This window comes from Seriola aureovittata, chromosome 1 (genome assembly GCF_021018895.1).
Source record: "Seriola aureovittata isolate HTS-2021-v1 ecotype China chromosome 1, ASM2101889v1, whole genome shotgun sequence".
Classification (NCBI taxonomy): domain Eukaryota; kingdom Metazoa; phylum Chordata; class Actinopteri; order Carangiformes; family Carangidae; genus Seriola; species Seriola aureovittata.
Window position 1 is genome coordinate 17,890,473 of NC_079364.1, and position 26,504 is coordinate 17,916,976.

At 43.3% G+C, this 26,504-nt stretch overlaps 1 protein-coding gene across 4 annotated transcripts in view; it reads right to left on the reverse strand.

The window, feature by feature from the left end:
* Nucleotides 1-26,504, reverse strand: part of gse1b (Gse1 coiled-coil protein b) — a 169,554-nt gene that overhangs the window by 24,197 nt on the left and 118,853 nt on the right. For 2 of the 4 annotated variants that reach the window (XM_056372170.1, XM_056372182.1), the window contains one exon: nucleotides 1,298-1,495. In XM_056372170.1, coding sequence (XP_056228145.1) covers nucleotides 1,298-1,495 — 198 coding nt within the window. Of the gene's footprint in view, nucleotides 1-1,297; nucleotides 1,496-3,434; nucleotides 3,696-18,908; nucleotides 19,141-26,504 lie in introns of those variants that run through there. The other 2 variants (XM_056372199.1, XM_056372190.1) reach the window with 2 other exon arrangements.

The window sequence follows — 26,504 nt, forward strand, 5'->3', positions numbered from 1 at the left end:
AATCTTCCTACTGAGACTCTCCTGTGTAGATTCTGCTTTGTACACTTTGTATGTTTATGTGTGTGTAATCAAGAGACACTGGGCACATACTTGCATGTACGTTAGGGGCCAACGTTGAATTTACAAAACATAGCAAGAAACCCACAAACCTCTCCCTGAGCACCTACACAAAAACATTTATATAGATCTTTGAGCAAGCATGTTTCAGCCTTAAAGGGTTGAGCTCTGACGTAACACTGTATGAGTCAGTAACCAGTAATTCAACCACCTGATGCTTATTTCATATTCACACAACCACAGCGCAGAGCTCAGAGAGATGGGAATTCTACTGCATGTTTCATGTGTGTGTATGTGCAAAGACAATGACAAGGAAGAACGTATGACGGGAAATTGGAGACCCAACACACACGCACGCATTGACAAGCACACCCAAGCGTACGTGCAATCACACGTAGGACATTAAGTGGGTCAGCTAGAGTGGCTCCTCTTCGTCCCCGCATCTCCAGGGACACCAACTAATTCAATTCTGTGTGGATATCACTCCATTGCCATTAGCAGTTCTGCACTCAGCTATACATACTGACAATAACACCTACATGTATTCACACACACACACACACACACACACACACACACACACACACACACACACACACACACACACACACTATATGACAGCCACACACACACAAACACAAAAAGAACAGATATACAGCCACACATGTTCAGCGCACAGGAGGTACAAAACACCTAGTCCATCAGATTTACAGGTAAGGGTCAGTGTGGCTGGACGTAACAATACATTTAGTTCTCATATTATTGTAGGATCATGGTTTGATATCACAATATTTTCAACAAAAGATTTTTTGTCAGACACTAGGACTGAAAAGAGGATTTAAAACCAAACTGCAAAGCATAACATGTAAAAACATTTTTTTTTTTTTTTTTTTAAAGTAAACCTTAATACTTAATTCCATCACCTGATGAGCGTGCACAGTAGAAGCCACAAAAAGACGTGCACGTTTGCACAACCAGTTTACGTCTGTATATTAATTCAGACTAGACAACAGTCAAACAGAAATATTATTACCATCAACATCTAGATCACTTAAACTGGACAATTTCTTTTTGGGTTCATTTTGTGATGCATGTCTGGAAAGTAGTATAATGCCAATGCTGAAAACTGCTATCATTCTTTCTGTGGTGAAAACGAAATTTAGACCAGCTGAAATCAAGAACTCTACTGCGCATATTGGCAAATTCTTGTGTCACATCCCTACATGCGGTGTGACTTTACCTCGAGGTTCTTCGGCCTGTTTTGCCAGTTTACGGAGGGCTGCAGCGAATCCAGAGTGAGCAGACTGGGTCGCCGGGCTTCCATTGGCTACAATAGAACCGTTGAGAGGTGACGGGGTGAGGGGGCTGACCGTCGCCGTGGTACGGGTCGCCGTGGAGATCATTCCTAACGATGGTGACTTTGGCTCATGGCTCATGCCTACAAAATGGACAAAGTGGAAAAGAATGGGAAAGGTTTAATATCCAGTACTGCCCTCAGTGCTATACAGACACACATATGTTCTACAAGAGACATGGAAAGACCAACGCAGACAAATATGTGTGAAAAGAGTAAGGCTTAGCGGTTTCCTTGGACACGGAGATTGTCAGGACAAAGTGTGGTGCTGGGTATCTATTTGTGACAGCTGGGGTGGATGGGGATTGGTGAGGGGCAGAGGGGCTTTGGTTGTATGGCTTAGGGTCAGAGGTGAGAGGTTAGGAGGGCGGGTCACCCTCCCTTGCTCTTAAGAGCTCCAGTCTGGCTGTGTGTCTGCCAGAGGTCCATGGTCATAGAGTTTACATAACACCTCTACTGAGCATGCTCTAACACTATCAGGGTGATTTTATTTCATACTGCGAGTATTATATGCTGTATGTTATCGCCATTTATGCATCGAGTGTGTCCCCCCCCTTTTTTAATTTAATTTCTAATTAATTTATTTTTTAAATGTGACTCATGCCAGCTGGATATTTATGAATTTTAACAGTGAGTTTTAAATGAATTCTTGAATCAAGGGATCAGAGACTTGGCAAGCAGAACAAAAAAAGATTACACAAACTTTCAGCCCAACAGTCAAAAATGAAGAGTTAAAGAGAGAACAACAGTGAAAAGGATGATGTTTTTTTAGTGTCATGTCTCTTTCTAGCTTCAGATTTTTGTAAGAGGGGAAAAAGGGTGAGGAGCGTTGAGACGGCTGTCCCTTTCCTCCCTGCGTGTATGTGTGTGTGGTGTGTGTGTGCGTGCGTGCATATGTGTTGAAAGGTGACACCGTGTTGACAGCCCCTCGGTCAGTGGAATCCCTAAACGCCAGAACGGCGTGTGATAGCCCTACGTGCTCGGGCAAAACACAGTCATTCACACACGCGTGCCCACACACACACACCACACACACACACACACACACACACACACACACACAAGCACAAGCACAAGCGTTGAGAGTGGGTCAAAGGACAGCAAAAGTTCAGATTAGTGTAGATTGTGCGTGGCACAGGTATTAACCATTGCACCAAAACACACACGCTGTGGTTTGTTGAGAATCCTCCTTAAGTCAGAATTCAAAGTAAACTGCCAGCTAACACAACAACTTCAAAGACAAAGACAGTCACTGAAATGAAAGCTGCTTTCTAACAGTATATCAACAGCACAATTAGATAAGTAGGAGTTATATCTGGGTTTACCCAAGAGTCTAAGAGGGCTATAAAAAGATCATGTTCCCTCCTGAGAAGAGAGCGGAGGCACAGCACCCCGTGTAAGAGTGTGTGTGTGTGTGTGTGTGTGTGTGTGTGTGTGTGTGTGTGTGTGTGTGTGTTTGAGTGGACACGCACAGCGGCAAGTCAGGCATGAGAGAGTGAATAACATTCCCAACACCTCTTGAGTTGTCCTGCCTGTAACCTCCCAGTTACCCAGTGCACTCCGAATGAACCCAGGACACAATTAATAATGGAAATCAACAATGACCACTGTCTGAGCAACACACACGGCGCCATTGAGAGACTGGCCAAACAAGTAAAAACCACACACCAACTGCTCAGTCCGGTAACGTGACTTTGTCAAGACATTAAGAGTGCTGCTCCTCCCTCTCTCTTTGGAGAAAGTGAGAAAAAGTCAGACAAGGTAGTAAAAGAAATATACAAGAAACTTCTTGCGAAAACCAACATACTATCCAGGCACAGAGTATAGTGTATTTAAGTCTGTACCAACCACACACACAAAACCTCAGCGCTAACAGACACACATGCGAGTAACGTAGTGAAAGAAGAAACAGATAGCACATAGCTTGACAAACACACACAGAGGCACACATCCGGAGGTCTGGCAGTGGTTCATGACCCCCCCCCCCACCCGATAGATTAAAAGCGTGGCCAAAGCTCCTTACTGCACAAAGGAGTGGAGCTGCCTGGATCCCCCATGGCTGCATCTTCACGTTGAGCCCAGCCCAGCACACACCGGCAGCCGCCGACAGGACACACACCATCTTCCTGCTCCTCTCTCTCGCTCTCCGTCTATCTATCTCCTCTCGCCCGTCCACCCTGTCTCTTTCCCTCCCTGCCTGCCTGCCCGCCTGTCTTCCTGTCTCTCGTGGTGCCGCTCACAAAGACCGTTTAGAGCTTATCTAACAAAGCAACACACCACACACGCTGCCTATCTCTCCCCTCCTTGCTCTCTCTCTCTCTCTCTCTCTCTCTAAGTGAGAAAACAGAAATTCTTAGCCTAGCAGCTGCTGCGATGTCACATGACCCCCCCCCCAACCACCACCACCACCCCCCTCCCTCCTCACACTCTCCCTCACTCCTCCTCCTCCCCTCTCAACCTATAATTCCTCAGCCATTTGTAGATAACAGACACAGGCATGCATGCCCTGCCAAGGCGAGCTGGAGGAGGGGGAGGGGAAGAAGAGGAGAGGAGCTGAGGAGGAGGGGAGGGTGCTCAGCCGGTCACCACATCTGACCCCATTGCTGGGGAGCGACAGGCAGGGTGTGTGTGTGTATGTGTGCATGTATATAGATGAACAGGGGGGGTTAGGTCAAATATCTGAGGCGCCCTTCCCTTCTTGAGACAGTTCGACAGAAAAAGAGAGAGAAGGAAAGAGGAAGAAAGAGGACATGTCCTGGCCTGTGTCAAGCCCTACAGCATGAGAAAGAAAACCTTTGGTGTTAGAATATCTGCCTCAACTCAATTCAGTCTGCTTTATTAACATAATGGTTATGTAACTACTGAAAATGCTTGTCAAGTGAAATTAAAGCGAAAGAATGACAACTGCATCTGGAAAGTAAGGAGTAAAAGTAACGAAATCCATTCTCTCTTAATCAAGCATTACCATAACATACAAACAAGGAAGTCTTATCAAAAATGTGGACGTGCTATCAAACCTTTACAGCACACACACACACACACACACACACACACACACACACGGCGAATACACGCACTGCAATTACAAAGAGTTGTTATCAGGGTGGAGGAGACTACTGCGTAATAGTGCTTGGGGGCGGAGGGCTCAGGAAAAGGGTAAAAGCGTGGGTTTGACTTCCCCTCTGTCTGTCCTGCTGTCATTGCAGGGGTGTGAATGAGTTGTTTCTTTAGTCATTTCCTCCTTCCGTCACTCGTTACTTTTTTCAGAACAAGCGAAGGAGCAAGTGAGCAAGAGCGATGACAGGGAAAGAGATTGTCTTTGGGGGAAAGCTGCACGGTGGCCAGCATTGTGCCAAGGGCCACCTCCCGACAAAGCTCCTCTCTGATGCTCAGGCCATGGTCCGACTCCCCTGAGAAAACACAGGACCGCCACACTCTGCTCTGTCTTTGTGTCTCTCCACTACCTCTTTTCCCTGTCTAGCATCATGAAGATCGCCCTGCTGGTTTTGGAGAGGAGAGTCTTCTTGCTGCCTGTGTTGGTGTTTTCCGACCATATCATGGCAGGTACGGGCTAAGGGGATTGCAGGTGATAACATAGCTTCCCCAAAAATTATGCTTGTTCAGTCTCCCACTGCTGGCACTGAAGTAGAAGTGTAGCTCATGGCAGGGTCCTGCTGGTTGATCAACTTCCCTGTTTTGAACTGGCTTTGTTGCTTAGTATCTCCTATTTCTCTGCCCTCCTCTGTGTCATGTCCAATAAAAGTAAAAATGCTCAAAAAATACAACAAGCTTTACAAGAAATTGGGGAGACCCTACAATAACAGCGGAAAGCTCCTACATTGGAAGAACGAAGAGTTAGCACTTATATTAAGAACAGCGTGGTTAAACAATTGCTACTTCAAGGCACTGAAAATCAAAACATGCACAATAGCATTAAGTGGAAATTGATGACGATACTAAGGTTATGTGGGTGTATATTTCTATTCTCTCGTTTCCATGATTTCTTTCGAAACCGGAGAAATACAAGCCATGCGAGTCACGGCTCAAGTTATGATAAATAGCATGATCCAAGCAACCCAGGCTGAGTAATGTCTTATGAATTTCCAGATAATTGAGCCCGCCGCCAATTCTTAACATCACTCGGTTGCAACACATTTGGTCAGTATTTTAAGCAGGCTCTACCCTTTGTTCCTCAAACATCCAGCAGATGGCATTGTCTCCCAGCTAATCAGAGGGGAGTCCTCTGTTAATGACACGGCATATGACACTATCATTTAATCGAGTGATAAACAAAAGAAAAATAGATTTTAAAATGATTTTTCTGTGGATTATGAAAAGGACAAAGTCTGCATCCACTTGTAACATTTAGAATCTTGCTGCGAAGATCTAAAGAGGTATGAATAAATTAGATCTTTTGGATCTCAAATGTTTAACATTTTTGCTGACAACCCAAGAGTCGGTTACACACCAAACTTCCTGATGTCGTTAACCCTTTAAATGCTGTTAGGCCCTAAGGGAAAACAAAACAAAGCCCTGAAAAAAAAAAAAAAAACTGGAATTCAGATTACAACAAACCACATACAAACATGATCCTGCCCACATACACGCACAAGCACACATACACGCGCACACACACACACAGAAAGCAGATTGACTGCTAAATGGCATACAGTAAACACAGTTTTAACACCCTGCTGGAAGTAAAGCCGATCACTAACTCCCATAGTCAAACAAACACACTGTCACACACAGTTCCACCCTTTTGCTGGTTGGAATGCAGATTATTCTCTCTCTCTCGCTCCCTCTCTCTCGCTCTCGCTCTCACACACACACACACACACACACACACACACACACACACACACACACACACACATAAAAGTAAATCCTCTTGGCTCCTGTATGCCCTGGCCAGTGGGGAGATAATGCAGTGGCAGCTCTAGCGAGTGGTTAATCTTTAACCAGGATGGGATTTGCCTATCAGCTCGTTAAAACTAGCAGGGCAGTGCTACTGGCCCATCTATCTGATCCAGCCACAAACCTTGGCTTGGCCAAGTCCAAAACAGTGTGGACTGGAACTGCACTGCCTACAGCTAACTGTGTATCCATGCCTCTCTTCACTGAGGCAGCAGATGTCTCTTTTCCAGTGGCTTGGTATAGCACACTTTAGGCATGCCACAATATTGTGGTCCTGCTTAGGAACAGAGCCAAACCGGTCAGTGTCTGCCCTCAAATGAGCAATAAAAATGTCATTGCAATAAACTGGTTGGCTCAACTTGTGTGGCCATGCAGGCGACTGAAGCACCATTTTTAAAGTCTTGCTGGGCTTTGAATAGCACTTCTGAATATTTTTGTAACGCCGGTATAACCGCCTTTGTGGTTTGGTGTTTTGTTCCACTCCCACATTCCTGTTCTTACTTTCCTCCAACAAACAGCATCTTCGCTGCTTTCCGATAACATCCTCTTTGCTGTATTCAGATCTGCATTTGCTGTTACAAGACAAACATTTAATCCTGCTTCACATTTCACTAGCAGCCAACCAGAACTACAGAAGTTTAGCCCAATTTGTTATTATGATTGATTTATGATACCAAAAGACTGATGACTAACACTGGTCAACATTGCAGAATATGGGATTTTTTTGTTTTTTTTTAGAGCTTCTTAAAATAATGCAAGGAAGAATAACAAACATGATGTGGCCATAGTGAACTGGTTGGTTGAAGAGCTGCAGGTAAAATGCGTTTGCTGTTTGTGTGGACCAGCACGCCTATTCAAAATAAGCAACACTTTCTACCATGCCGTCTTGTTGTGGATAAGTGGAAACTCCCTCATTACTCAGATCATGATCTTTGATCACAGATGACACAGGTTCAACCATCCACTCTGCTGAAATGATTTAGATTAAAGTATCTCAGCCACTGATACAGGAGGGAGTAAGAGATGGCTTGATGAGTATGTGTAATCATGAATGGCTGGCTGACTGACTTGCTACCTGACTTAAGATATGCTGACGGGGGGATGAAAAGGATGAGAGGAGGGTGAGAGGTTCAGCATGAGGGAAATGTCTGACTGAAAATAGATAAAAAATTTAAAAAAAAATGAGGGTGAGGCAGCAATGTGGATGAAACTAACCTAGCAAAACAGGATGTAATATGGGCAAAACAGCCACTACCACAGCCACCCTATCATGCTTCAACCTAAAGTGAGCTTAAAAAAGACAGCTAGTGTAACTGACTGAATGACAGAAGGAAGCACAACTCTTAGTTTTTCACTGTCTATAAATACCACTCGTGCACAGTATCCATAAGAAGAAAAAGAATTTGCAAAAAGAAAAAGAACAAAGGATGATCTTAATCTGGTCAGGCAACCAAAACACAAAGCGGGGTAGGTCATGGAGGTTAAACAGGAGAAACAGGGACCCGACCTCATGAGTGTCTACAAATGCTCATACATATGTAAACCAGAGCCTAGACCTAAACTGATCCTGAACATACCTGGACATGCACAAGCACAAGCACACACACACAAGCACAAGCACACACACACACACACACACACACACACACACACACACACACACACACACACACACACACAGTATCGAGGAGCACAGCAGGATAAACCTGCTCTGGTAGTTCCAGGTTTGTTTGACTTCTGAGATGAGATGTCAGAGCAATCTACCCTCAGGCACTATAGAATAGATGTGTATGTGTGCGTGAGTGTGTGCGCACGTGTGAGTGTACGCACACACGCGAGCTCTTGTCTGTGCGCATGCGTGCCATCTCTTTTACTCGATACCAAAGAGAAAACCATAATATAAGAGAAATCCTGAAACAGCAGCACTATGGCTGCAGAGCTGAGGAATCAAAGGGAACAATTCCACAGGAGAATGAGAGAGCAAAAAGACAAAAGGAGAGAAAAAGAAAAGAGAGACAAAGAGACAGAGAGCAAGAGATCAATGAAGAAGCTGAAAGAGAGAGACACAGTATTGCCTGTGTCTGAGCTGTCATTATACAGCAGGCCTCCATTATAAAGCTACAGCAGAGAACAGAGTACATCTCCCTCTGACCTGGCTCGCTTGCAATGTCTTGAACACACACACAAACACACACCACAAACACATCACACACACCTCTGTGCAAAGAGAGCAGTCTTCCTGCCTTTTTGCCTTGTGTGGCTTTAAATGATACGGCTGTGTATGTGAGAGTGCATGTGTGCACACACCTTATTATTCATCCCTCACCTCCTACTTCTCTTCCTCTCTTCCACTTGCTCTCTGTTTTCAACCCCCCACCCACCCACCCCAACCTGCCTGCCAGCAGCTTGCAACAAAAACACTGAGATTTCAAAAGACCAGCCGGCATCTCTCTGCCTCTCTTCACCTTTCTCGCTTTCATTCTCCAACGCACACACATGCGCGCACACACACACACACACACACACACACACACACACACACACACACACACACACACACACACAGAGAAACAGAGTGTGTCTTGAGGGAAGGCACGAGCTGAGATGATTTTTTTTTTTTCCTCTCCTCCTCCCTGCATCCAACTCACCCACCCCAACAGCGCCATTTCCTATGGCTGTTAATTACACAGTGACTGTGGTAGGGGTTGCTGGGGTTGTGTGTGTATGTCTGTGTGTGTGCATGTCATCTGGCGAGTGTGTGGCTGTGTTCTCTGAGACACCAGTGTGGGCGTATGACAGAACAGTCTGGTTGTACACACACACACATACACACACACACACACACAGAGACACACACACGTAAGTGCATTCTGTCTGTGTCTCTGGCTCTTTGTGGTCTATGCCCCAGGAGTCAAGCTGCTGTCTGCATGGTTGTGCCCTGTGTAGCCTCTCGCTGAGGGGGACACAGCCTTGCTTCCAGCCCAGCTGTTCGACTGGAAGAGGAGGCAGTTCTGACCATCGCCATCATCATCGGGCCTTGCCGACTCAGTCTTTTTAATCAACCTCACCTGCCAGAGCGAGACAGGAAAGGGTGGAAATGTGGCTCTTCCCAGCAAGTCAGGGAGATACAACAGATGTTGCAGAATTCACATGAACTTATGACACAAAAAGAGGCAAACACATACAAAGGAGGACCTGCCATGGAGCTTATCACGGTTTCTGCACCTGTGATACCTTTTGGTGTACCTTTAGCCACACGAACAGGTACATGCACACACGAACACACAGTTAGGAACAGACAGCCTGCATGTCATGTCCCACAGAGCTGGAAAAAATTTTATTGTTTTGTACTATAAAGCTCTCAGTGCCTGGGGACATCACTGCACGTAACATATTTCGGTTACTATCATCTTTCAATGGTCTCCTTCGCTCTTCATCTCTCACTCTATTCCTCTCCCTCCACAAGCCTCCTGAGGAGATGAGAGCTGTTTCTGCTGGCTCCCCCTCAGGGATGGTCACAAGAATCGATACTTCGGTACAAAGTCGATGCCAAAATTCTGAAAATGTGACGGTACCTGTGTCGTAGTTACTGGAGATGTGATTCTTCCGAGACTAACGAGGAAAGTATAACAGAGTTCTAGTCCGACATCACACTTAACAATAACAACAAAATGTGGAATGGCAGCAGGTCCGGCTGCAGCAACAGGTCTACTGAGACTTGTGGGAAAAAAAAAAAAAGAAAAAAAAAAAAATATCACTATATCATTGATATTTCGTATTTGAAGTGGATCAGCAGGGACAAGTTATGAACAACCAAAAGCCAATATGCAAAGAGTAGCACAGAGCATTTGAAATGAAAGGAGGGAACTTATATGAGCAGCTCAAAGACAGACATCTAGATCTGTACACAGAATTCAAGGTGAGCGATTTCAGTTATTAACTTTATATTAACATGTCGACAGAATGTTCATCTCCAAAAATGTTTCCATTATTGTATGTGAATTGCGACAGCTGGTGTCTGTTGTAGTAACGCTCCACACACAACGTTCACAAAAGCTAACGTTGTCTTGTTTAGGCTAACATTGCGACAGTTCAGACATGAGCTGGGTGCTCACAACATTAGCAGGTGACCATCATTATATAACACTGACTTTTTAACCAAATATTTTCACACCATGGGCCTGTCACCTTCTTAGTCAATTTAAATTGATGCTTGGAAACTGACTGTATAGAAGTCAGTGCATGTGTATGTATATGCAGCAGCCTCTGTCGTTTTGTGTTTGTGCTGTGGTATTGAATTTGGTATCGAGAATCGTGGAATTTCGTTGGTACCAAATTCCTGGTATCATTACATTCCTCGCTCCACTACATACACTCCTCACTTCATCCTCTCTTTACCCTCTCTCTCCCATCTATTCTCTGTTTCTCTCTGATGTACTCTGCTGGGTTGTGGTTGCCTAATTAGCACTCCAAGTACTCTGCATGCGTCCTGACTCCCAAGCGACTCCACCGCACACGCACACAGACACACACAGACACGTGCAAAGCACCCACTTGACTTTCCATAGCAGGGTCCGGTTGCTGAGAGTTGCCCTGTTGTACTCTTGTAATTGGTATAACCGGTGTGTGTTCTTGCTCGAACATGTCTGTGTGTGCATGTGTGAATGGGTGGATGTTGAATGGTCCAGCCACAAAGACAAGGTTTGTCTTGGCCACAGAGCTGATACGTGTGGTGTCCTTCATTCTTTCAAGTATTTGACTTGTCATTTGTAGAACAGAAACTCATCAAAAAATGGTATTATTCTACAACATTTTTGAGGGTCAAACCAGATTATTTTTTAATGGCTCTTGCGTTTCTGAAAATTCCATTTTCAGAGTAGGGTTACAATCTGCTTTAGCATTGGTATTGCTCGGTTGTTAGCTGGACCAGTGGAATGTGCGCAACCCTTCAAAATCAGGCATATGATGAATGACTGACCCATCCTTTCAAAAGCACAAATCCTTAAAACTTTTCCTAGTCTAGACAGGAAATATCTATGAATATAAAGATAAATGATGTTCAATTACCATAGGTTCCGCATGACCTGGGCTTCAGAGCAGAACTGAAACAATTAGTCGATTAAAAGTATAGGCAGCAATTCTAACACAATACACTTTTTGTGTAAGTGAATATCTCCTCACTGGGTGTTCTGTGTGCGCTCAAAAACAATCACGTATTTGTAGATAGCCCTGGCTCTGTAAATGGGAAACAAACAAAGTGGTTTGGACCGAGACACAAAAAACTATTCCAGCAAATCAGCAACAGGGGGCGTTCATGCTTGTGCACAAGATAGGGTGCTGGTAGCAGCTGAACTCCGACCTCTGCCTCATCTTCTGCTGTGTCCTTGCCCATGAGAAACATAGCTACACCATGATAGTAATGATTTGGTCAGGACTCTACAATCGAAAAAATTATCTGCAGATGAATCAATATTGAAAATAATTGTTACTTGCAACCCTACTTAAGAGAGGCTGGAATTTACATTCAACATCCACTCACAATGTACAGCAGGGGAGAGAGTTTCAAAAATGCATTTATTCAGAATATTTCTATTAAAGCTATATGAAAGCCATGCAAAAGCTTTCTTTTGGAAGATGACCTTCCTGTGTATTTATTTTATCCGTTTACTAAATTATGGCATATTTTGTCAGTCAGTTGCAGTGCAAAGGGGAAACACATATGGTTGAAACTGAGATAAGAGACGACACCTACGAAAGATGTGAAACTGAGATATAAACAGAAACAAAAGGACACTGCCCAAAATGGATAAACTTTAGTTATGCAAATGCCAGCCAGATAAAACAAATCTAGCTGGCAACTAGATCTTCTGTGAAGCACGTTTTACATGACAACTGTGGCCTCCACCAACAAAGGTATGCAGTTCTGCCCATGAGCTGATTAAAACACATGGCCACAAAACCCACTTCACTTCTTCAGGCACATATCTGACCTTGCTCTCATACACAAGGAGGCATGCTAGCAAACAGACACACACAATATGACAGTCAGCTGATATAGCAGATATCTCGGAGATGGAGAAAGAGAGAGAGAGAAACAGAGGAAGCGAGAGAGAGGCAAACAGACAGACACGTTAAAAAGAGATAGAAGCAGACACAGATAGAGGGGAAAAGGGAGATGATGATGTGATAGCAAAAGAAAAGGCCTTTGTTGAGGAGTAGCCTTTAGCACAATGCTGGGTTATACTGTGAGAGTATGACTGCAGAAAGCACAAAGACAAGACAGATAGACACAGACACACACTATATGATACGTCACACACACACACACACAGACACACACACACAGACACACACACACACAGACACACACAGACACACACATACACACACCAAAAAATGCTGAATGAAAGAGGCCCTGTTTGGTGAGGGCAATAGTCAAGTATGGTCAGTATTGAGTGTGTGTATGATTCGCTTATCTCCTGCTCTCATGTTGCCTGTGTTGTGTTTGTTTGGCCAGTGCTTATCAGGTCCTGCGGTATGACAACGACAGCAGCAAACATCAGCTACACAAACATACACACATAATCTGAAGATATCTAGAACATGGTTTGGTCTGACTTGTGCGAATGAAAATGTTTTCTTTTTTTTTTTTTTCTTTTTTTTTGGTTCCCCTCATAATTTAATCCAATGTGAAGATTGAGAACACAAACAGAGTTAACATTGTGAAAAAGTTTCTGGAGGTTACTTCACTGCAGAGCGCTGTGCTGTGTACTACTGTCTAAATGAAATCACACTGGATACAAAAGTAGCATGTCTCCAGTGCCGTTCAGGGAATGGGTCTTATAGCATGGGACTCAGCACCACAAACAAGGAAAAGTGTGACTCTGTCTAACTCAACTGGCTTCTGCCATGATTCACTTCAATGGCACCAAGGCAGAAGTTTGGTAAATGGGAATACAAACTGTGGAATCAGCATTACAAACAAAGCTAAATGAACAGGGCTAGAAATGGTTTAGTAAAACATGTTAAAAATGAGAAAAAACAGCCAAATTCTTCCTTTTTTTCATTTGTGTATCTTATAATAAGCAACTGTTCCAGGTCAATTACCCCCGTATTGAAGAGCAATGGGGCAAATCAGGTGACTAGGCACTTGTTAACATCTGCTTGCAACATCCTTACACACTCACACCTACAGATGAAGATGAAAATGAAGATCTAAAATGCATTCACAAAAAACTCCCATGTTACATAAACTGTACTGATCAGCAAAATCTATGATCTGTTACTATTTTCACTCCCTATCTCTAAGTGAGATCTACACGGGGGGTATGAGATAACGATCTTTAGTTTTCACAGTGGGGCATTACAGAAAGGCTTTAGTCCACAAATTGGGGCCAAGACTCTCAAACTCTGTTCTCACAAAAGCAACATCTACTTGTCAACACCAGCAGCTGTATAAGGATTAACTGTAATAACTGTACAATTCTGGACGCAGCTTTTATTGGGGACCAGCCCTTTTTTTTTTTTACGTGTTTACATTCCCTTCAGCCTTCTCCAGCTATTAATGCGATCTCTAACAAGTTCTACTGAATCTACAATTATTGTAAAGCCATACATTTCTGTTGTCTGTCACTAGGAGTGTGAGCCAGGCTGTGTGACAAGGACATGCGCTCACGCTCGCTCACACGCACGCACGCACGCACACATGCACGCACGCACGCACGCACGCACGCACGCACGCACGCACGCACGCACACACACACACACACACACACACACAATGCCTTGTGGTTAAAAATTAAGTACTGTTTAACGGCAATGCTGGAACATGCGTCTCTGCACAGGCAAAGCTTACAGAGCAGGTTAGGCTTGCTCTCAGTAAATACATACAAACACACACAAAAAAAAGTGATAGGCAGTTTTATAAGTGAAATATGGAGCAAAAAACTGTAGACAGGAGAACAAAAGTCATGAGCTACGGGAAGTTTTTGGCAATCTGATTAACAGCTTCTCCCTCTGCCCATGAATCTGTCCGTCTGTGTATCCATCCAACTTTCTGTCCGTCTTTTCTTCAGATAAATACTTTATGACCTGTTTGTTCAGCTGTCTTCACTGGTCATCACATTTACAGCTTACCTTTACTACCGGTTTTTACACCCAGTAGGGGATGCTTAGATACACAAAATCACTCCCACTTACTCTGTCCATGCTAAAGGGGGGACACACAGAAGAACAGAGACCAAGACAGACAGAGAGAGGGAAAGGGAGGTGGCAGAAGAGATGGAGACATGTTGGACGAAGAAAACCTTAATTTCCTAAACATCCTACAGCGGTTTCTCTTCCATCACACAGTCAGACCACACAGCAACCCTGCCCTGACACACAAAGAGAGCCGTGTGTGCACCCGCATTTTCATACCACCTCAGGACATTGTTGTAATGCTAGTCAAATCCAAGCCTCGCCCTGTCAAACACATCCCATTCTCTCTAATAGGGAACTATGTAAACCCATGCAAAGGCCTCTCTACAGTCTGTGCTATTCAAAGCTATCAATGTGGGCTGTTGATAAGGAAATGCAAAGTGGGTCACCTTTAACTCCAGGCTCCTTGTGTAAACAGTGCGGGGAGCTGCTTGGGACTCTCCTAATCACTCTCTAAACAGAGCCAGGTGCTGTTGCCACAGACAAACTGTCACCAACACTCTGCTCAACACAGCTGCTGTCTAGCCCCCAGACACTCGCAGCACTGCAGGCTACCGCAGCATGACAAACAGCACAACGACACCTGAAAACATGCCAACCTTGTATAGGCGCCATTGCAGCATAAAGGTTCAACAACTTTTAAATGGCAGATCACAAGCGAGAAATTTGTTCCTGAGAGCAAAATTTGCATAAGTAATCTTACACTCTTATCATGTGCTGAAACATCAGACACATGTAAGTCTGACATAGGAGGATAAATTCACCCAAAGTCAGCCAACTCAGTTTTTTTTTAATCACTTCTGCCAAGGAGGTTATGTTTGTTCCTGTTACTTAGTTTGTCTGTCTGTTGATAGGGCCTCATAAAAACTTCCTGTTAATGAAATTTGGTACACAGATAAAGAACATGTTGCATTTGAGAGAAATGTAGCATTTTTGCCACTGGACAATTTTTTGTTTTTTTGGTATTACTATGACACTCTCACAGATCAAGACGATTCTGAATCCTCAAGAAAAGTTTGCACATAGACAATCAGATTGAGAAGTGGCTGATGGTATGCCACTAATGGTAGAGCCGGCACCGGCACATACTGTTTCCCAATAGCAGCTGCCGCTTGAAAGTGTTGGTCATTGACAGAAATGCTTATGTTTTTCCTGTCTGTTCCGTTGTCGGGATATGTGCAATGTTTATGCGAGAGTAATTCTTTTATTCTGATTCTGACTCTGGGCTAATATTGTCTTTGTAAGCCTAGCCACAGCAGGCGGTCTGACTAATCAATAACAGGAATGTACAATTTGCAGCTAACCAACCAAATAATCCATATTTATTTTTTTGGCATGTTGAATTTATCAGTAGAACGCGATCACACATGACATCATATAAAATTCCATGTTGTGGAGCATTAACTAGGCATATGAATGGCACCTTATTTATCATTCACCATAAATCCTTTGAATGAGTAACAGTTCGCATTGTAGCATAAACCATAGACGTGATTGGCATAGATATTGGGGTATTTCCTCACTGTGATCCATCTTTGGATAGTCTGAAAATACTAAAATGACTAAGTGGATGTCTGCCATGTGGGTGGAGCAAACTGAACCACAAAGAGAAGTTGTGTTATGGTTCACAGAAAGCATAAAATGTACTACTTCTATTTAACATACAGTATACAGTGGTGTCTGAGCCATGGTGTGTGAACCAACAAAATTATGGAAATGCTGGCCTTTTCTGGCGGAGTTCTTGTTGTGTCATGAGTCAGCAAATGGTACATAAATATAAGTATCTGGACTCTGCATCTGTAGCTCGCACATGTGCATGAACACAAAATGCATGAGCCAAGTCTTACACATGTTGAGCACTCGCCAGTTCTTGAAAATAACTTCCATTACTTTGATATATTTTTTCATGTAACTCGCATGTCGTTTTAATTTTAGTCAGCATCTATGCCATGTCCTTTGGTAGCTACCATAGTAGCAATGACTGATCCTAATCTAGCAGCTCCCTGACATGCTCACTGTTCTTCCTCACAGATTTGAAATGTTATTAATCATTACAATGGGAAATTTGGCCACTCCTGTTCAGGGAAGACTTGAAATTGTAAAAGTAATGGAAATTCTCTTGCATGGAATCAATCTAAGAGATCCAAGACATTAAAATAAAACCTCCAACAGCGATAGCTGTGATATCAGTACTGGGGGATCTATTTCAAGCACACTATTTGTAATCCCAGTGAAAAAGCAGGGGGGCATAATAAAAATTAAACCCAAGATTAGAAGCTGCTTTCAGTTTCAGATAGACTGAAAAGGTTTTGTACGATGAAAAAAAAAAAAAAAAAAAAAACGTGGGACGACAACAATTCTGTTCTATTAAAGTTTTCTGAGGCTGCAAAAAAAAAATTACATCAGTTTGATATTTGTAAACACTGGAGTAAAACAGGTCAAAATTTGAATTCTGATTGGTTAGGGAATACATAAAGCTGAGAGACAGCGGTCAGAGATTATCCTGTGACAGCAGCCTATGATAGGGTGTGTTTGACTATGCGTTCGTATGGGGGGTTTCCTATATCAAAGTAATACTGTAGTGTAGCGGTGACACTGGCTGTCGTCAGTGTTAAAGGTGATAGGTCAAGCCTTACTTTGACCTCAAATGAAGATAAACCACAAACAGAAAGCACTCAGTGCACATAACCATCAAGGCTTAATCTGGATCAAGATCATCATCAAAATACAAATAGTGATTGACAACCATAGGATACATGTCCCATGTGTCAGTTTTTGTTTTTCATTCATTAAGCTCATTTGAGCACAAAAAACAGCAAAATGTCTAAAATTACCTATTCATAAATGCTAAATCCTTTATCAAATTCCCGTATCCGCACCAGAACTAATCACTTGTTTCAAGGGAATTTTTTCCATTGAAATTTCTATCATGTTTTGGCACCTGGCACCTTACAAACAGACACTTGGCCACATAGCCTCCTTAGTGAGATATTATTCTAACAACTAGACATAAAACTGAAATTGATATTTTTGATATATTAAAATAAACAAAAAACAAAAAATGTTAATGAAAATATCAAAATTTTGTTGTTGTTATTTACAAGTAAAAGGTGAAACATAGAAACAATGCATTATACACCAGAGTTATGCTAAAAAATGACATCACCCAGCTATGTTACATGCAGACAAGCGCCCATGTAATGAATGACCAATCGAACACCAGTCAGTAGCTGTTAAAAGACACCAGTAGAAAGTCTCACTATAAAAACCAGGAGGCTCTAATTCCCTGCTCTTGCAGTTATGGCTAACCTTATCAGCAGCAGCTAAAACACACAACAAGGCTCCTTCTGGCTACAGATAAACTCAACCCGCAGCACAGTGTGTTCAGTAAAGCCTGTTGCTTCATCGCTGTGTTTGTAGACCGTGTTTTAAACCCGAGAGGTGTGTGATGAGCGTGATGAGTATTGCGTGTGTGTGCGTGTTCCCAAGCACAAGCAAGCAGCTGCTATACTCGCCTGCAGTTCAAGAGAAGTGAAGGAGCGCGTGGGAAGTGATTCAACACGGTCCACCTGCCACGCGCACGCGTACACACACACGCACAGGGTCAAATCCTTCACCAGAGAGCACCAAATGGTCAACATGTGTCACTTTTGCAGTCAGTCACATTTATACTGTGAAAAAGCCCCTTTCCTACTCTAAAGGAGTAGCCCAGACCAGACGCTCTCCCAATAAATTTAATGGAGCCAGCATGACTGGAGACTGCGAACTAGCAACCAAGTAAAGACAATAATACAAATTTACAAAGGGGACCTACAGTGAACGTAAATGGCTTACGCAAAAACCCCGAGGGCTGTGCTTTACATAATAAACACAACAGTGCACCGGTAACAATGTTACAAGAAGTTAGTTTTAGGGGGTGGGGGTCGCCCGCTATTCCTTTCAGTCCTTCGGGCTAATCTGCATTTTGAAACATGATTTGTCTGAAAATCCTTCACAAAATGACACATTAATACTGAATGATTAAAAAATAAAGATTAAATCACCACCTAAACGCGCCGGAGTACCTCTTTCTGTTGTACTGACTCTCTTTTTTTGTCTTTCTTGTTTCTCTTTCTCACTCACACACACGCGCGCGCGCGCGCAAACACACACAAACACACACACACACACACGCACACAAAACCTCGCGCGCACACCCGCGTGCAAACGCAAGGGCTAGGCACCCGACCTTCGAAAAAAAAGAAAAAAGAAAAGAACTAGCACTCGTTTCCTCGACATCGTAATGACTTCCTCAACAAAACCCTCGCCGTATGCTCGCTCGTTTGCACAAACAACCTCCGGGTTTGAAAACATAACTACAGATTTACACACAGTCACTCACCGCAAACAAGTATGGGCTATTCCAGTGTTCATAAATTTGTAAATGTCTCCCTCCGTTAGCGGCGAAAGCGCGGATCCATCCCTCCGTCGAGAACAGAGACTCGGCACTTTTGTTGTCACGCAGGAAGCTCCGACGCCTAGCGAGGCCACAGGGACGGAGCAGAGCAGAGCGCCGGGGAGAGGAGGAGAGAGGCGGCCGAGCCGCTGGGAGCCGGGAGGTGGGGCTTCCTCTCCGGCGGGGGCCGGACAGACAGACAGAGACAAGCCGGAGGGGCGGGGGGTTGAAGCACCTGCTCCCCCCCTCCCGTCACGCCTCCAGTCCACAGGGCTGACCCCACATTGTCCCCCAAATGGGATAAAGAATGTCCAATCCATCCCTGACCAGGATGGAGAGAGTCACTTCCTGTTCATTAAAAATGACTACAAATCTGCGACTACCATATACCAACAAGTTCAATTTGACAAATAAAATGAGACAAAATAAATAGCCAATTATCTTTCATATTCATTAACACTATAATTAATTAAATAGAACACTTGTATTTATGATTTTGCAGACAACACTGCCTAATTATTGTGTTTTTTTTTTATCTTTATATAGCTTATTTATGTTAGCCATTATTTTAAAATCCATGTTTTTAAAAAAAACAAAACATGGATTGTTCTTTTCATGCAATGCCCAACAAAAGCATATTTGAGATTAACTAATGATCTGTGGTCAATGAGGATGATTCAGTTATGATATTAATGAATTAATTGGTCAGCCACAACATTAAAAGGAGTTACCAGTTTTATTGTTTTGGCTGAACGTCATAGATATGATTTAATGAGAAATATCTTCAATCTGGATGAATTTTAAGCTTTAATAATGGTTTCCAATAACCAACAGATATCAAAGAATGAGACACTGATGTTTTGTTAGTTGCTGATATGTATGACAGTATAGGTTCATGAAAAGGAGAGTAATTCCACCAAGTGTCCACAAGGGGACAGCCACCTACCAAAAGCACAGAGGAGACTCAGCTGACAACCTCTACCCCTGCCTGGCTTATCAATGGTTTTACTGTGGATTAGATACCAGCGACTGCACACGCTGTAAAATCAAAGCCGCACTTGTAAGCAGTAAAGACAGGGTGTTCTCCCAAAGCCAAGGATGAAAATAAGGATTAAGCAGGTGATGGCTGGGGAGGAAGTGGGATGAGGTCTTTTTCACATTGTGCTGTCAATTGCTAATTGCTATGATGCACTGGATCAAATGCAAGCCTAATTACGTATTGTGTGTCTCCTGCCACAGCCCACTTCTCGATGCTAACAGAAGGCACAGCAGAGCAGAGAAAAGAAACGCTACCCAACACACGCAGCATCCCCCTCTGGGCAGCATGACCCTCTTTCTTGTATGTGAGTGAATATACTGTGTGTGTGTGTGTGTGTGTGTGTGTGGTAATGCTTGTGTGTCTTGTCTTTCATCCATGTGATAGTGTATCCCTCACCTCTACTTGACCTGCGATAGAGAGCGAGAGAGAGCAAGTAGACAAGGTATCCTGACTAACGATGCAGCGCCGAGACCTCAGCCTTTGATCTGCCTGCTGTCTGTACACATGCTGCTCCCTACCCCACACCCCCACCGACACCCCGACACCAGATCTCTAGACACTGAATGAGCCCCCTTCTGTTAAATTAGTCAAATAATCAGTCATTAGAGTATTAAAATGTCTAGTTGACTCTGAAATTTTTAGTCAATTAGTAATTTTATGGTCTATTTTATCATTAATCACTAATGAGTTATAAGTCTTTAGTCATTTCTGGTGATTAGTCATTGCTATTAGGGATAAGTCATTACTGATGATAGTCACATCTCTAGCATCACAATAATATTCACAAAATATGTTCTTCAATAAGCACCAGATCGCTCAGCATGAATGCATTTATCTTTGGAGGGACAGGAATACTGGTGAGAAAAGAATGTTTTTATTTTTCAATTAAATCAACGCTGTGACTATTAGTTGCTTAATATTTTTTTGAGACAAGAGCAGGCCTACTACACACACACAAACAAGGTAAAAATATGCTAAAAATACATGAACAACAATTGCATAAACACGTATGCTGCTCTCCCCTTGCTTACTCATTGTCACCTTTCTCATCCATTGTAAAAAAAAAAAAAGATTCAGCTTTTAGCTCACAATGTAATTAAAATACGACCTAAAGAGTCTGAGAACAGCTTTTAAATGCTTGCCCCATTTAGAGTTATTTAACACTCATGTTTTCGTCAACAGTTTCTGACACACACACATCCTTTCAAAAATACACATTTGCACTGTGTATCTCCCACAATGAGCCTTCGTCCAATTACTATTCCTCCTCTCAGCCACAGGTGCACTACTGTACAACTAAGGACGTCTGCAAGATATTCCTCTGCTCCTCCTCATGTCCTCTCTCCATCCCTTCTTCTTCACCTCCAGCTTCTTCCTTTGATACTAAACGCCCCGCCCAATTCCACCATCCCTCATTGATTTGACTACTTGCCATTTCACATTCTTGCTCCTAACATCCTCCTCCTCCACCTCCTCCTTATCCCTGCAGCCTTTACCTCCCTATGCACCACCTCTCTCTTCAGCCCCTCATTTCTCTCTCTCTCTCCCCCCTCTCTCTCTCAGCAGCGGACCTGGCCTTAGGCATCGTTAGCTTAATTTAATAAAGGGGCTTAAGCTTTTGAGAGGCTTTTGAAGGATCTGACTGCTGTTACATTCATTACAATCTATCAGCCACAAGAGACACAGCCTTGTTGCATGGCTGAGACAGGGAGTGAGTGTGTATATATATGTGTGTGTGTGTGTATTGGGGTGGTTGTAATAAAAGTGGTTGTAATTATTAGAGCGATGATGGAATCACACAATGTGTAAAGTCACAACTTACTCCTGCTCTACCTAGTAGTAGCCCAGAGCTGGTTGTACAGTGTGTGTCTATATTGTACACACTGTATATGTGTCAGCAGACACATGTTGTGCATGCCTGTATGCATATCGGTGGTGGAGAGGAGCGTTTGGCAGATGAATTGCCTGGCACTGTGAAAGCATGCACGCTTTCCTCCCCCTCGGCATCTAAAAAGAATGGCTCATTCACCTCCTTTTTGAACCCCCTCACTCCTCTCAAAGACAAACGGCACAAACTCCCCCCACCCCCTGCCTCGCCTCCATTATGTGGACGACAAGTGGCAGCTCTTTGAGCCTTTGCCATAGGGAGACACACTCAGAGGATGGGTTAGAAAAGATCTCAGACCCCTTTTATTCCAACCCAGTATCTTAGGCTTTGACTCCTACCTCCACATCCCCACGGCACCTCAGCAGCAACCAGCAAGCGGGCACAAAAAATGCAGAAGAAAACCAATTGGCTTTGCATATGTCCGCGCATGTACAAGTATATGTGCATACGTGCGTGACTGAGTTAGGGCTGGAGGGCAAATGCTATACCTCCTGGGTGAGTGTTCCACATTCCTCCCATGCAGATATTAAATTAAGGCGAAAAAAGTAATTAACATGCAGATCAGATGCCACACAGAAGACAAGAAGAGGGGCTATGCAAAGTGACAGTTAAAGCAAGAAAGAGAGAGAGCGCGATGGATGGAGTGAGAACAGGAAGAAATAGCGTGGAAGAGTGATGCCCTGCACTGTTATTTACCTCACTGACTGACCTGCTGTCATCAGGGTGTTAGCACACAGCTGTGCACTGCTATCCTACACATATGTATGTATACAAACAGGAAGAATGCCTACAGCTACAACTTATATGATTTTTCACTTAATTGATTATCATTTTCAATTAATCTAAGTCATTTTCTTGATTAATTGATTAATTGTTTGTTCAAAAAAATAACTTTAAGAAATAACAAAAAAGTCAACAATTATTTTTCTGTAAATTAATTAATCGACCAGTCATCCCTGCTCTTACACAATCTATTAGTAAACTAAACTAAGATTTGACCATTCTGTAACCCTAACCCTAAACCATGGATATCTTTATTTGATTTACGATCTAATGCAATGTAATACATGTCCCTAGAACAAATCTTATCTTATGTTGGGTAGGTGTACCTCATTTTTAGAGGTAAACATGCAATTCTTAACAACATCTAGAGGTGATATCAAACAAAACACCAAAACACATCAGCCCATAATTTTACAAAATATCAGTCTTGAAACAAAGACAGACCTAATAGCCATTCTCACAGGGTTCTCCTATGCAGCATTTTTCAAATGAAAAAAAACCAACAAAGAAAAAGTAAATATATTCTGTAACCATGCAAAAATTGAATATCGAATAATTCATTCACAACATATTTGCATTAAACAATACAACCACCACCTGAAAATGTCAAACTAACATATACTCCAATTAGTAATAGAGATGAAGCAGTTTGTTGCTTGCTTGACGCTTTAACCCAGACCCCAGCATCACAGCTGAACACCACCACACACCTTCTGACTGACAGCCACACAGGACCAATCACAAGACACTTATGTATCCTTTAGCCAATTAGAAACGCAGGGGGATGGGTTGTCTCTAGGCCCGATTGCGCTAGAAATAGACTTTGAGGAGATTAGATGAGCGTTGCACAAAAATCTCTTTCATATTTACTTTACATTGCTGTAAATATGCTGCTTATCCCCCTCTCTCCTTATTTATGTACATGCAGCACCATACAGTTTAGCTTGAAATGCATGCTGTAAAAACTGAGCAAAGGCCACAGAAAAAAAGAGGAAAATAATAAAACCAAGGAATAAAAAGAGATGTGTGGAAGCGTCACGGGTTAGTGCAAGGAGTAGGAAGGAGGTCTGTGGACTGAGCATGCTTGGCTGTGTTCCCTCCTCGCTATCCTCCTATTATCTGGGTGTCTGTGTAAGTGCGTGTGAGCAACAGGGGAGTAGGGTGAGGCCTATTAACAGACGTAGTGGTAATAGGCAGGGGGAACCAGGATGTGTCTGAGCCACTGACCTGCCCATTAGCTCTCTCCACTCCGCTAAGCCCTCACATCGATCACCCAGCCACACATCATTGATCTGGAAAACCAGGCACGAGCGCACTACTTAGACATACCCTCCGTCTCTCACGCCTCTTTGTGTTACCGTGTACGTGTGAGAGATGCGTGTGCATGTGCATGTGTGTGTGTGTGTGTGTGTGTGTGTGTGTGTGTGTATGTATGTGTGTGTGTGCATGTGCGTGTGTGTGTGTTTGTGGGGGTATGGGAGGGGGATGGTAAATGTGTGTGTTTGCTACATGTGCAACAGCTTGTGTGGTCCTGTGTGTTTTGTCCTTATGAATGTTAGACAGACCCCTGTGTATGAGTGGACACACACATCCACACACGCCTTTCATTACACATACAAAAAGGCCAAGGAATTTCAAAAGCTTGCTGTTATATCATTCCTCCCATTATTCAAATGTATTCCACCTTCCCACCTCTCTGCTGTGACATAATTAACAGTGTACACTCCTCTATTAGCCACGCTGACGGCAGCTAATTGTTAGCTGTCAGTGTGAATGTTCAGAGCACATAGACACCCTTAACCCCCTGCGCACTTTGCCCATGTGCATACACACATACATAGACAAGAACAAAACAGATATATACTCATACAATTGCACACTCATTGTACCTTGGTTTGATATTGTACTGTACATTTTGACCTGTGTACATTTCCTGCTCTAACTTCAGCAGCAGGTAATTAAGAGTTGAATCTTAATTGTCAGTATCTCAGGTGCTAATTAGATTAAATTGTCCCCACTTCACTCTCTTTGTAGAGATGAAGCCCAACCACCTGTTCCCCTGAATACAGCAGCGGACAGAGACACCAGAATAACAATTTTTCTCTCTGACAGAGACAGAAAGCAAAGATAAGAGAGGGGTGAAGGCACAATAGGAGGTTACAGAAATGACAATTTCACTGTCAATTTTAAAGCAGAAAAAGAGAGAATAAAGGGTGAAGGGTGAAGTGCAAGGGAGGGCAAAGGGAACAACGAGGAGGATACAAACAGAGAGTGAGTAAAAGAAAGAGAAGGGACCAGTACAGATGGACACATCTGCATCTTAGTCAGCAAGCAGCAGATGGGACTGTATGTTTCTGTAAAGAATGGAGGAAAAAATAAACCTGTAACATGGTACACAGAAAGTGTGAGCTCCTGTTGTAACACATACAAATTTGTGCAAACATACAGCACTTTGACAACAAACAAAGCAATGAAACAGGTGAATAAATGACTGTAAACAAGAACTTTACATTTGTCTAAGTTTGAAAGTAAGCTCTGGTATCGCTTGTGTTGAATGTGTTCGGAGTTAATCACAACGTGGTTTGTCGGTTTTTTATTCCTCCGTCCACCAGTGAAGTTGCAATTCACATCCATGTCTGTCCAGACTCATATAATATATTCAGTGAAGACTGGTTTTGTCCAAAAATGTGTTTTGTAGAGTCACAGCGACCTTGACCTTTGACCACTAAATTGTAATCAGTTCATCCTTGAGTCCAAGTGAATGTTTCGCACATAAAAACCAGAATGCCTGTTGGTTTGGGTCGAGTTACTACTCTCTCAGACTCAGTGTTGCAACAGAAATATATGGCCCTAGCCACAATGTAGCACAGATGTACAGATGGATGGATGGACAACCTGAAAACATAATGTCGCTGGAGCAAAGGCATAAAAACCCTGGATCTTTTCCATTATCCCTGTCCTCTCACTCACGCTCACTCCTCTATACTCTCACTCACAGCCCCCACACACACACATAGCCTCAAACAGATGGCAGAGGGACGATGATAGCCAAACCAATTATTTATCTAATTATGACTTACCACTTAACAGCCCAATGTCACCCCCCCCCACCCCACCCCCCCCCCCCGCAATTGTTAGGTATTCAAATAAGGGTGATTAAGGGGGTTATGTGTCTATATACAAATCATTACGCTTGCAGTGAAGTCAACAGGGACAACCCAGCATTCCCACTCCACTGGTCCTCCCCGAACAATCCTAACATACACACACTATCATGTTTTTAAGTGCTGTTCCTCCGATTTGTCTGTCAGACATGCCCACAAATGTACAGTATACCATGATGTATAGAGTGATAAATGTGCAGGAAATGGAGAGAGGGAGGGAGAGAGAGAGATGTAGCAGCAGCCAGTGTGAGTTCAAGCCCATGCTAATAGGGTAATTGCATTGATTTCCATTTAGCTGCACTCTCTGATGTTATTTACAGCATTTAGCCCAACAAACAAGGCCTTTCTCTCTTCTCCCAGCTTGCTTTTAACCAGCCGTGACACACTGTCAACCCCTTTTCCTCTACCCTCTGCCCCCCCTTCACCCTTTTCACAACTGCCAAAACAGCAAAATACATTATTAGGCCATTAATAGCAGTCACGCTTACACATCCCTCCACCCCACCCCCCACCCCTCCTGTTTCATTCCAGTATTGCAACCCCCCACCTCCCCCACCTCCCCTCCTCTCGGGCCTGTTGGCACTCGCACTGGGCTGTTTTGCAGTGGCCTTGTTTATCCAACCAGCCTGAGATGTGATTGTGTGAGGAGGGGTGAAAGGTGAGGCGGT